Here is a 12,036-nt window from a genome sequence, read left to right on the forward strand (position 1 = left end):
TGTAGCGATATGGAATGGAGAAGTAATTAAACCCATCTTTTTTTCTTTTTTCTTCTTAAAATTGTACTGCAAAACGATTCGATACCTTTTATTTCCATTGCAAAACTATAGTACGATACAAAGTCAAACGATACGGTACGATATTTGCTTGTTTACATATCGATATACTTTGATTTTGTTTCGATACAGTTACTATATAGTATATGTATGTATGGATGTATGTGTATGTATGTATGTATGTATGTATGTATGTATGCTATGTATGTATGTATGTATGTATGTATGCTATGTGTGTATTACGTGTACGTACGCAGTCTACGCACATATAGACACATTCATACGTGTGTTAATGCAGTACAGTATGTTAAACCCGTTTCAATTGACACAGGACCCTCAGGCACCCCCTAAAAAACAAAATGGTACTCAATAGAGTGTCGCAGTCCCGCCCCCTACCAGGGCCCAGGAAATGATTCCCTGTTCATTTTCCTCAGACATTTCAAAAAGTATTTATTTAAAGACCTTTTAAGCCTCGGAAAAGGCCAAAAAAAACAATTGTTCGGGGAACTTCGGGCCAAACAAATAATTAGAAAGAAGATAACAAACGGCAGGTTAAAACACTTTTAATTATTGAATTATTTGTTTGGTCCAAAATATTGTGTTTGTTGTCATGATTTGTCACAACTCGAGTTGACTTTGTCCGCGGCGTAACCGTCTTTAAATAAATACTTTGTGAAATGTCTATGGGAAAAATGCATTGGGAATTATTTCCTGGGCCTGGGCGTCGTCATGAAAGGGGGCGGGACTGCGACGCTCTATTCTGCCCTGTTTGACACTCGGCACCGAGGGACCCGTCCTCAGGTCTTAATGGGTTAATAAGCTAACCAATCATTCAATCAATGTTTAAATCATTATGTAACTGATCACTCAAATTGTCTCAAAGCCTTTATCATAGCCTGTATGTTATAGACAAGGGAAAGTACAATTGCGACGATTATTTGCCATTCGATCAGGGCAGTATAGTAGGACTATAATTTCTGTAGCTTGTTGGAATGACAACTCCACTCCTTGACTTTCTGCAGTACGTCTCCACGTGTTCATCCTGGATTCATTTTCATACCCCCATGTAACTATTTAACCCATTTTGGGCGGGGACCCCTTTTGGTGTTTTAAAGCATTATGTTATACTTTAGCTATTGAAAAATAGCAGATCTACAAGCTCATAGCGCGGCACCGAGTGCCGCGCTATGAGCTTGTAGGTCTGCTATTTTTGAAAAATCGTGAAAACGTGCCTCAAATCTTTGAATTACAGAGTGAACATTTTAACTCAAATCTTTGCTTCTGGGGAGGTCCCTGGAACAACATATTTTCAGATGCGGGGCGGAGGCATATTAGCCTACATATAATTTTTGGGGTCCTTGACATGAAATATTGAGCACCACTGACATGAAACATGAGGTTTTTCAGAAAACAGTCAGGATTTAGAAGACATTTGTAGAATCGTTCTCAGGTCTAAATGAAATAACAGAGCAGGAGTGGCTGTTGGCTTTGTTTGTGCATGTCACAAACGGTCTCGTCACGTGGAGTATAAACGACATGCAAATCCGGTGTCTAAATCACGGCTCACGTGAATGAATCATCGGATTATAGTTTTGGAAAGAAAAGTGACTCATGTATACGTATAAAACCTCAGACTGGAGTCAAACAACAAGGCACCACCGTGCCTATAACCCCGCGGATAATGCACAGTGGAACCATCCTGCGGTGGTCCACATCAAATAGCATTATGCACCGTGCTGTAGTTCCACACGCGTCAGCAACTGACTCGCCACCCCCAGATGTACAGAAGGAGCGAGTGCATTCTTATGGAATTCTTCTTCTTAGGGAATTCTGACTCCGTGCCGTGGCAGCGTCGGTCCGTGCGCGCGGCGGGGACGGTCCAGATGTAGCCTGGGCACCATTTAATTTCGGTATATGATCCTGTCGGGAGCGCTATGGTTAGTGTGTGACGTCACTGCACCACTCAGTTCACACAGGTGTGATTTTTTTTTGAGTGGTGCAAACCACTCCAATAACCAGCTTTGTCTGTCTGTATCTGTGTATGTGTGTACCTGTACGTGGGGCCACGCACAGGTGAGCATGGCTGCTATGGTTAGTGTGTGATGTCACTCAGTGCACCACTCAGTTCACACGGGTGTGATTTTTTAGAGATATCTGGCCCGAGCTGGGAACGTGCTTGATGGAAGCATTCACCGTACAATTCAAACATGGTCTCCGTCATGTGACCAAAGCTGTAAATGTTTTCAGGGCTGGTGAGGAGTCTCCTGGCTTCGGTAGAGAAGAAGTGTCTGCGTTTCAGTCTCTGGTTTGGCATATTCAGAAGGCGTGGCTAATGCGTCTAGGGCTTCTACTGGTCCTACCGAGTGAAGACCCGCCCTTTCTGCAGTTCCCAGCCAATAGCAGTCATTTTCGACGAATTAGAATTTTGCCATAAAAAGTGGCTTCAAAACGTGTCTGTAGAAACCACAGGACTCTCTTCGTCCGTTTGTCTTACAGTCTGCGGACACAACTTGTTGTATGCTGCCTTTTTGAGGGGCGCTATACACAGGTTTAATGTTTGTCTTTAGTTCACTGTTTGTTTTGTAAACGCATTGACAATGAAGGGAAAAGTTACGTCATAATGTGTCATTTACGTCATATTGTCTCTTTATTGTTAATGGCGTTTGGCACCGTTTGTTTTCCATCACCATTACATCACCTAATCAACATGAGTTAGACTTTAATATATTAGCGCCCCTCACTTCACACAGGAGCCTGTTATTTCTTCTATAGGCTGTTAGTTCCCACCTGATGTTGTGTGGGAGTTCAGATTGATCCAGACCGTACTGATTATTATTATTATTATTGCATAATGTCTTCAGACTAGGACTTAAGTCTAAGATGAACAGGTCATCTTTGGCTTCTCCAAAGAGGACGATACGATCTGCCACCGTGCAACAGCGCACCATGCATCTGAATAGTAGGTCTATGTGAGAGATGAAACTTGGAACATTCCCTTTGGACTCAACCTTCTTCCAGGTGAAGGTCGCTGGACTGAATTTCCACAGATTTAAGTACTGCTTAGAGTTCCCGCCACCCAATATGTACAGCTCTCCATTGTAGGAAAAGGCGGAATGACTGTACAGCGGAAGCTGTGCAGAAGGTGTGTCCATCCAAACGTTGGCCTCTGTGTCAAACACAATGAGGTTGTCGTACTGATCCTTGTAGCCCCCAAATACAAACATCTTTGTCCCGATGATGGTGGCAGATTGACCTTTTGAAGCAGGTGGTCTAGTGCCTCTGGTATGAATTAAGGACCAGACCATTGTGTTGGTGTCCAACTTGTACATGCCATCAGTGCATCCAGTCAGATGGATCCATCCTCCATAGATAAACATGACCTTCCCAGAGACACAGGCTGAGTGGCCTTGCCTCCCCCTTGGAGCAGTCCCAGATATCTTGCGTGTGAGCATTCTGTGCTCGTCGACATCAAATGCATAAAGCACAGTGCTGTAGTCCCCTGTGTCAGTCCTTCCCCCCCAGATGTAGATGTAAGGGTCGATCAGCACAGCTGTGCGGCCGGCGAGCATGGGGCGAACCTCAAGGGGACGTTGTACTCTTCCGGGGGTCTCTGGGGGCAGCTTGGTCCAGCACAAAGACACTGTGTTGAAGACATTCACTTCAGTCCGACGCTCGGACTCGATAAAGTATCCTCTAAAGCAGTACAGTTTGTGGTCCACTGCTACAGTAGCATCATACTGCGTCTTTGAAAGCCCTTTTAGGTGCACCGTCCAACAAAACATTTGACACAATGACTTATAGGTTTATACCCGTAAAAGAATGCAGTCCCAAACACCTTGAATTAATGACTTGAAGGCATGCAGTCCTACTGTGTGGGTCAGCACTTATATAGGTTAGCGGGCCTACATGTGACGTAGACATTATGTCACATGTAGGCCAAGTTGGTGTGTCGTAGATGACTGATGTCATAGACTGACCTGCAACTACCCTGACATAAAATAAACCCTTTACGCTCTCAAGAGTTAAATTATTGAGGGGCGCCAGCCCCTCCTATGTCCAGCTTTGAGTGTTTATGTAAACACAAACATTGAAGACGAAGGTGAGGAAATTGTGATTGGCCGGAATGAGATGATGTATGATGACGTGTGATAAGAGCGCCGCTCACTTCACACGGGTGTGATTTTTGTTAAACATCTGCATGACTTGATTTAAAAGAAGACTTTTACAATTAGAGCATGTATATAAGAATTGTTATTTAGATATTTGTTATCTCTCCTAAGGTACCACATCATTACAGCATGGAATTATGGACAGAATGCGCGCACGCACGCACGCACGCATGCACGCACGCACGCACACGCACACACACAGAGTATGCTACATTAAACATACAGACAAACTGTTCCGTACGACTTGTCCCTTTGGAGCCACGGTGTAAAGAAATAAGGGGAAAATAATGAAAACAGAAAAATGAGAATCCCTGCTGGCCGTCTGCTGCTTTATATAGAACCATGTGACCAACTGGGCCGCAGGACTCATCCACGCTCAAGTGAAACCTCATCAACTGTGTATATTTAGCATGACAAATAAGGGCTAATTTCACGCCATTGCTTAATCCAAATCAAATTTTTATTTGGGGCTTTGGGGGCGGGTGGGAGGGCCGGGGTATCGGTGGTGACGGGAATTAAAGATGTGATTTAATTAAAAAGAGGGAGATGACGAGCTTGTTGGATCATGTTGTGTAGAGATATAAAGTACAGTTGGGTGCCACCGATATTGCCCCTCATCATTTGACCCATTTAGGCCTGACCTCAAACTTTTAAAAAATCCTTCTAAATCCTCCAGTTTTCTGAACTAAATATTTTCACGATTTTTGCAAAAATAGCAGACCTACAAGCTCGTAGCGCGCCACTCGGTGGCGCGCTATGAGCTTGTAGATCTGCTATTTTTTAATAGCTAAATTATAACAATGTTTAAAACACCAAAAGGGGTTCCCGCCCAAAATGGGTTAACTGTCCTTTTGCGCAGATCACGCAAACCTCAGCAAAAAGAAAAGGACAATATTGATGGCCTCCAACTGTAGGTCTCGTTTTCCACATGTTCATTTAACCCATTTTGGGGACGGGAACCCCTTTTGGTGTTTTAAGCATTATGTTATACTTTAGCTATTGAAAAATAGCAGATCTACAAGCTCATAGCGCGGCACCGAGTGCCGCACTATGAGCTTGTAGGTCTGCTATTTTTGAAAAAAGTGTGAAAATGTGCCTCAAATCATTGAATATATTATATTCTTTCAGAGCGAAAGTTTTTCACTAAATTTTTTTGAGGGGGTCCCTGGAACTACATATTTTCAGATGGTGGTCGGCGGCCAAATACATATAATTCTGGGGGTCCTTGACATGAAATATTGAGCATCACTGATGACTTGTTAGGATTTAGAAGCCATTTTTTAGAATCGACCTCAGGTCTAAATGGGTTGAGCATTATTGGTTCTCAAACTTGGGTCCAAGGACCCTCAGGGGTGTGGACGGGAGGGGGGGGGGGGGGATTCTTGCGGGTCCATTTGTACACTCTCAGAGTTAAAGCGGAAATGACTCGATTGGCTGAGCACGGAATGTGATGTATCATCATGAGGATGTACGATGATAAGAGCACCCCACAAGTGTGATTATTTTTTTTAATTATAACAGTGTAGATTGTAGTTCTAGAGATTGATAGGGATATATCACTTTCAAAACATCATTTCATCATCTACGGGCTAAAAATAATAATAATTAAGTTGCTTGATGGAGTTTGAGGTTACAATTGTGTTTGTACAGGAAGGGGGCGGGTATCAAAATACTGAATCGAGTAACTTCAAAACTGTCCGGGGTGTTCACATATTAAGCCTGAGTAGACAATCGCCCACATTTTTGGGGGAAAGTGAAATATCCCTTTATTAAAAATGTATCTGTGGCCTAGTGCCTATCAAACTGGGTGGGGGTCAAGGGGCCAGTGAGGCTATTCAACGTTGAAGCTCTGGGCCCTAGTGGTAGGAGGAGGGACTACAGGCGGACCCGTGGATTCATGACCGGGAAACCCCGTGCAGCTGGGCTTTAACATTGAGCGCTCGGTTGCACTTCCGCATTTGACCACCAAAATTTGGTGGTCAAATGCGGAAGTAGACGTTCTGAGACGGTACTTCCGGCAGTCTTCCGGGTGCTTCAAAACGCCACTGAGCAACTTCCACTGACATGAATAGCTGGGGGGGCGGAGCTTCGCGCCAGTTCAGTCTCTATCCTTTTATATACTCTATGGTGGGGGTCCTTGAAATGGTAGAGAGTCACTGGGAGGGGGGGGGGGGATACCTAAGTATAGACCCCTGGGGTCCCGGGTCTCAAAGTATACACTGTAGGCTTATAGGCCTGCAATATGTAACTGACCTCTTATACCCCAGAGGATTTGAACCTGGTGTTCTCTGCATTAACCCATTTTGGTGTCAGCATTATGTTATGCTTTAGCCATTGAAAAATAGCAGACCTACAAGCTCGTAGCGCGCCACTCGGTGGCGCGCTACGAGCTTGTAGGTCTGCTATTTTTGAAAAATCAAAGAACGACTGACATAGAAACATAGCTTTTTCAGAAAACTGTCAGGATGTAGAAGACATTTTTAGAATCTGATCTCAGGTCAAAATGGGTTAAAGTGCAATTAAGTGTTTGTGATATCATGGGATTCCATAATTCTACATATTTCATAAGTAATGTGTGCTCATCCTGCATGTTGTCATCTGGGGGCGTCCGCCTGAAGCCCTATTCATAGTCTGGATTTTCGGTGGTGAGGTGACCACCGCTCCGGTGGTGATCTGACCACCGGAGCTGAAATAACGTTGAGCGGTGGTGAGTAAAAACAGAGAGAAGGGCTGGAGCGGTGCAGGCGGTGGTTTGCTCTTCACCGCGGCTCGTGGCGTCATGTTGTAGTTCGGTGGTCACCTAACCACCGAAAATCCAGACCATGTATGAGCCTTAAGACCTTGTTTCACTTCAAGCTCTTGGCCGGGACCCCTGGGGTGATATGGCTCGTTTATACTGTAGTCTGTACCTTTTGTCTTGAGTTCAGATCCTGAGTCACACCTAAGGACATTAAGTGCCACCTGGTGAACACCAGTTTTGGCCCTCGTTGCCACCGAAGCCCATTATAAATAAAAGAAAGAAAATGAAATTATATTGTGCATGTAATGGGCATGTCATCACCTGACATGCAGATTAGAGCAATTTTCTAAATATGGATACAAAAAATAAAATAAATAATATTTCCAAAAATATATATTTGTTTTTCTTCAAAAAGGCGTCCAAAGGCGCCAATGGCACTCGCGGCCACCAGGGGCAGGCGTCCAAAGGCGTCCTGTGGCACTGAGACAGTTAACATGCTAGAGAGATAAACATGGATCAAAGTGCTATAGTGCAGGTCTCCACCAGGGGGGATACGTGCGTGGCAGGCCACTGTCTGGAGCAAAATGTTTATTCTGATTCTTTATAACCAGTTGGGATTGAATGAAGGTTGTTCAGTCGGGGCGTAAAGCCTTGTGTGTGTGGAGACGTCGGCCTCTCTGGCCGGCCATGTAGCCTGGTTAATAAACCAGACCGAATCAGCCGTTGGCAAAAAAAAGTTGCCTACCAGCGGATTACGGTCTGGCGAGGCTCAGTAGCACGCCTCTTTCCTACAGCAGAGAACAGGTCGGACCAATCGGGACACGGTATGCAATATAGGCGGGCTTTGGTACAGTGACGTTCAATGCTTGAGACCTTTGACTGACAGTAGCTCTGACCAATTGCGTCAAAGAGAAAATGTTCCCCGCGAAATGAAATCCAAGTGGAGCCAGCCCAGACTGATATACCGCGACAGTGTTGTGTGATATTAGTCTGGTTTATTAGCCAGGCTAGCCGGCCATGAGCCTATGCTGTGTGCTTGTTGCTGTACTTTGAAATAAACGTCGGAACATCTCATCTGCCGTCGTGCCGTGTCTCACAATTCTCTCCTGCTCTCGAGTTTGGTGTAGTGTACAATGGTAAAAAACCAGATACCACATGTTCAAAACCATAAACTACAAGAATCAATGCACTGTACAGTTGGAGGCCATCGATATTGTCCTTTTCTTTTTGCTGAGGTTTGCGTGATCTGCGCAAAAGGACAGTTAACCCATTTTGGGCGGGAACCCCTTTTGGTGTTTTAAACATTATGTTATAATTTAGCTATTGAAAAATAGCAGATCTACAAGCTCATAGCGCGCCACCGAGTGGCGCGCTACGAGCTTGTAGGTCTGCTATTTTTGAAAAATCGTGAAAATATTTATTTCAGAAAACTGGAGGATTTAGAAGGATTTTTTTAAATTTTGAGGTCAGGCCTAAATGGGTCAAATGATAAGGGACAATATCGGTGGCACCCAACTGTATACTGCACGTTTCCCTCAAATAAAACAAGTGTTTTCCCTCGGAATGTGTGTGTCTCAGGTGTTGGAGCCATGACCTGGTCTCCCTTGGCATGTGGGCTGATAACGGGCAAGTACGGCGACGGAGTGCCCGACATCTCCAGGGCCGCCATCAAGGTCAGTGAAATCCTGGCGGTAAAAGGTATAGCGTAAAGCAGGGGTTCTCAACCCGTGGGTCGCGACCCCTCGGGGGGTCGCCAAATTATTTTAGGGGGTCCCCAAATTATTTTCAAAAAAAAGAAAAAAATATATTTTTTTTTTCACGATTTTTCAAAAATAGCAGACCTACAAGCTCGTAGCGCGCCACTCGGTGGCGCGCTATGAGCTTGTAGATCTGCTATTTTTCAATAGCTAAATTATAACAATGCTTAAAACACCAAAAGGGGTTCCCGCCCAAAATGGTTTAAGGTTATTGTAGCAGTCAATTTATATTGGGGGTCGGGAGGGGGCGGGGCGGGGGTCCCGAGACATTGCCAAAGCATTTCCGGGGGTCCCCGGCCAAAAACGTTGAGAACCCCTGGCGTAAAGGTAGCCTATTCTCCATATGCAGACCGCGGCCATCATACCATATTATAAGTTACTGGCAAGGTGCTACCTAGGTGCAACTTCCCATTGGCAGCCCATTCATCCAAACAGAAAAGTCCTATCTGATTGTATTAAACAACGTCAAACTCACCAACATTGCAGCTGTACGGAAAGCTTGAATTATTATCTTTCTATCCCTCAAAGTGTTCGTTTCATAAAAATCCACTGTAGACATGTTATGAGCTACTTTGTGTCCTTGCAGGTGATTCTTTTTTCTAAGTGCTGGAGTTTGGAAGTGCTCGTTAGATATCACTCAACTGCCACCCGTTTTGAATTATCACATAATGCAGGAGGCAGCAGGACATTGCTGTACTGAAAACGAGTGCTTCCAAACTCTGATGGAAACATGGCCGCGGTATGCAAATGGGCAATACGATTTAGACTCTCGTAGATGTATTTATCGATTCTGACATGTTCTACGATAGTCTAAAGGGCCCATGGTGGTGGTGAGAGCGGGCACCCCATGCCTCAGAATAGCTCTGAGCATGTACAAACAGATTACGAGAGGTCAGGGGCGTTACTAGCGCTACGCAGGGCTTGTTTTCACAAGCTGCAGCTTGCTGCTCAGTTCAAAGTCGTACCTTCACAACTGCGCCCCTGCAGACTGTAAAGGTATCTCCACCAAACAGAATACGACAGACTGCAAAGGTAGCTCTCCACTAAACAGACTATATACTACAGGCTTGGCAGATCGCTGGAGATCAGTCGGTTGGAAGGTGTGAAAATGAAGTTGCTGAATGCACCCGAGAGGCGACACAGACAGACCGTGGTGCTAAAAATAGCCATATGGCTTGATGTCTTTTTCCAACAACAAACCCGCTGCCAAACCGACGCTTCTCTACAAGCTCCAAAAGTCGGTGCGAATCGACAGGTTTCGAGCTTGTAAAGCTTTTGAATCTGAGTCCTGAAAAGTAACAGTTTTGGACGTAATGTTTTTTTTTTCGTTTCTTTTCAGAATGTATTAAATGGCTCTGTATTCTGAGAGCAATCATTGCTATAGGCTACAGACTTGTCCACTTAGAACCCCCGAGGAACCCTTGAGGATTTAAAAAAGCTTTAAACCTTTTTAAATGAACTTTTTGTTTTCAACAAAATCCTTTTTAAAATAATATAAAATATACCACTTACACCACCTTTAACCCCTTTTGGTGTTTTAAGCATTATGTTATACTTTAGCTATTGAAAAATAGCAGATCTACAAGCTCGTAGCGTGGCACCGAGTGCCGCGCTACGAGCTTGTAGATCTGCTATTTTTGAAAAATCGTGAAAATGTGGCACAAATCTTTGAATATACTGTATATTAACTCAAATCTTTGTTTCTGGGGGGTCCCTGGAACAACATGTTTTCAGATGGGGGCCGGCGCCAATTACATATAATTTTTGGGGTCCTTGACATGAAATATTGAGAACCACTGAAAAAAAGACATTTTAAAGAACCATGACAACCAGACATTTTAAATTTCGACGTCAGGCCTAAATGGGATAATATAAAATATACCACTTACACCACCTTTAAATGAACTGAGCGTGTAAGGAGATTTTGGAGGAGACTAAAGGAGAGGGAATGGGGTGGAGGGAGCCTGCGTGTCTTTAAATGTTATCAAATGGGGAGTAGCATTGTCACTTCTTTACAGTAAATCTCCATGAAAGTCCCCTTTCGGGCAGAATCCTGCTCATGCCAGACAAGGCAGTCAATTAAGCAACATTACACGAGATGGTGTTCTTTATCGTCATTAATACACGCCTGCGATGCGAAATGCAGAGCAGAAGTGCATTAATGATGATAACGAACACCCTCAAGTGTAATATCGCAATTATACAACAGTTACCCTTAAAACTAAGATATTCGCTCAAATCATTTTTTAATTACATAATGTAGCCACTACAACCACAAATGTCCCAAGAAACTAGTTAGCCTAGCCACCGAGTCTGCTGGGAGAACAGAGCTTTTTGATATACCTCATACTAATTAAAGTATGAGGTATAAAAGTACAGCAGCCTTGTGTTCATACAACAGAAAGATTGAGCATTGGTTAAGACTGACGTTATGTATCTTTCAGGACCTTTCACTGCTTCGTTTCAACCATTACTCTATGGCTCTGGTCTCAGCCACCGCTGTGTATTTTTTGACATTCCGTTTTTTCTCCAAAGTTGAATGTTGGCCACTACTGTTGGAGCAGCCATAAACTACACAGGTTCATCTCTACTGTTGGAGCAGCCGTAAACTACACAGGTTCATCCCGATGTTCTGGGCATCTTTATAAAGTTAGTGTTAGTAAAAAGCAGGTATAAAAGAGCAACGTTTGAGCAGACTAACATCAGTCACTCTACCATTCAATGTAATGGACAACGAACGAACCATGTACAACCCAGATTCGGCACAAACAAGGGGCTAAATTATTTTTGCTCCTATGCCACCAAAATGTGGAACGTCCTACCAACAGTCATTAAGACATGCGAATCCCTTGACTCCTTCAAAACCGCTCTCAAGGGGCACCTACGGACGGCTGCAATTCGAAACTGGCCCCCGTAAAATCTGAATCCCCCCCCCACCGCCCACCTTTTTTTCCCCTCACTGTATATGTTTCTTTTCCCTTTTTACCTCCTTTATGATGAATTCCTGTTCTGTTCTTGACTACCGGTATATAGAAGTGTCTATTTGTACGTCTTTAAATGTTTTGATGAATTGAACAAGGTGGACCCTCTTGTAAACAAGTGTAATGCTTAATTGGGTCGTTCACTCACAGTTAACAGTATTTGTATTGAGTTTGTGCTTGAAATGTACTGTAATTCTGCAAACTGTTAATAAATATTTCAATCAATCAATCAATCAATCAATCAATGTAGTAGAAGACCTGCGAGTTTACACCGCAGATATGTCGTCTCCGCCTACAGGAAATATACGTTTGCTGCGACCATGAGACCCGTT

The 12,036-nt window shown here is 43.9% G+C and overlaps 1 protein-coding gene across 1 annotated transcript in view; it reads left to right on the plus strand.

Moving 5' to 3' along the window:
* Window positions 1–12,036, plus strand: part of LOC306927453 (voltage-gated potassium channel subunit beta-2-like) — a gene marked incomplete at both ends in the record, with an annotated part of 159,434 nt that overhangs the window by 137,102 nt on the left and 10,296 nt on the right. The window contains 1 exon segment of the mRNA XM_079507204.1: window positions 8,545–8,639. Coding sequence (XP_079363330.1) covers window positions 8,545–8,639 — 95 coding nt within the window.

The sequence above is a fragment of the Electrona antarctica genome (genome assembly GCF_951216825.1).
Source record: "Electrona antarctica genome assembly, chromosome: 8".
NCBI classification, from domain to species: domain Eukaryota; kingdom Metazoa; phylum Chordata; class Actinopteri; order Myctophiformes; family Myctophidae; genus Electrona; species Electrona antarctica.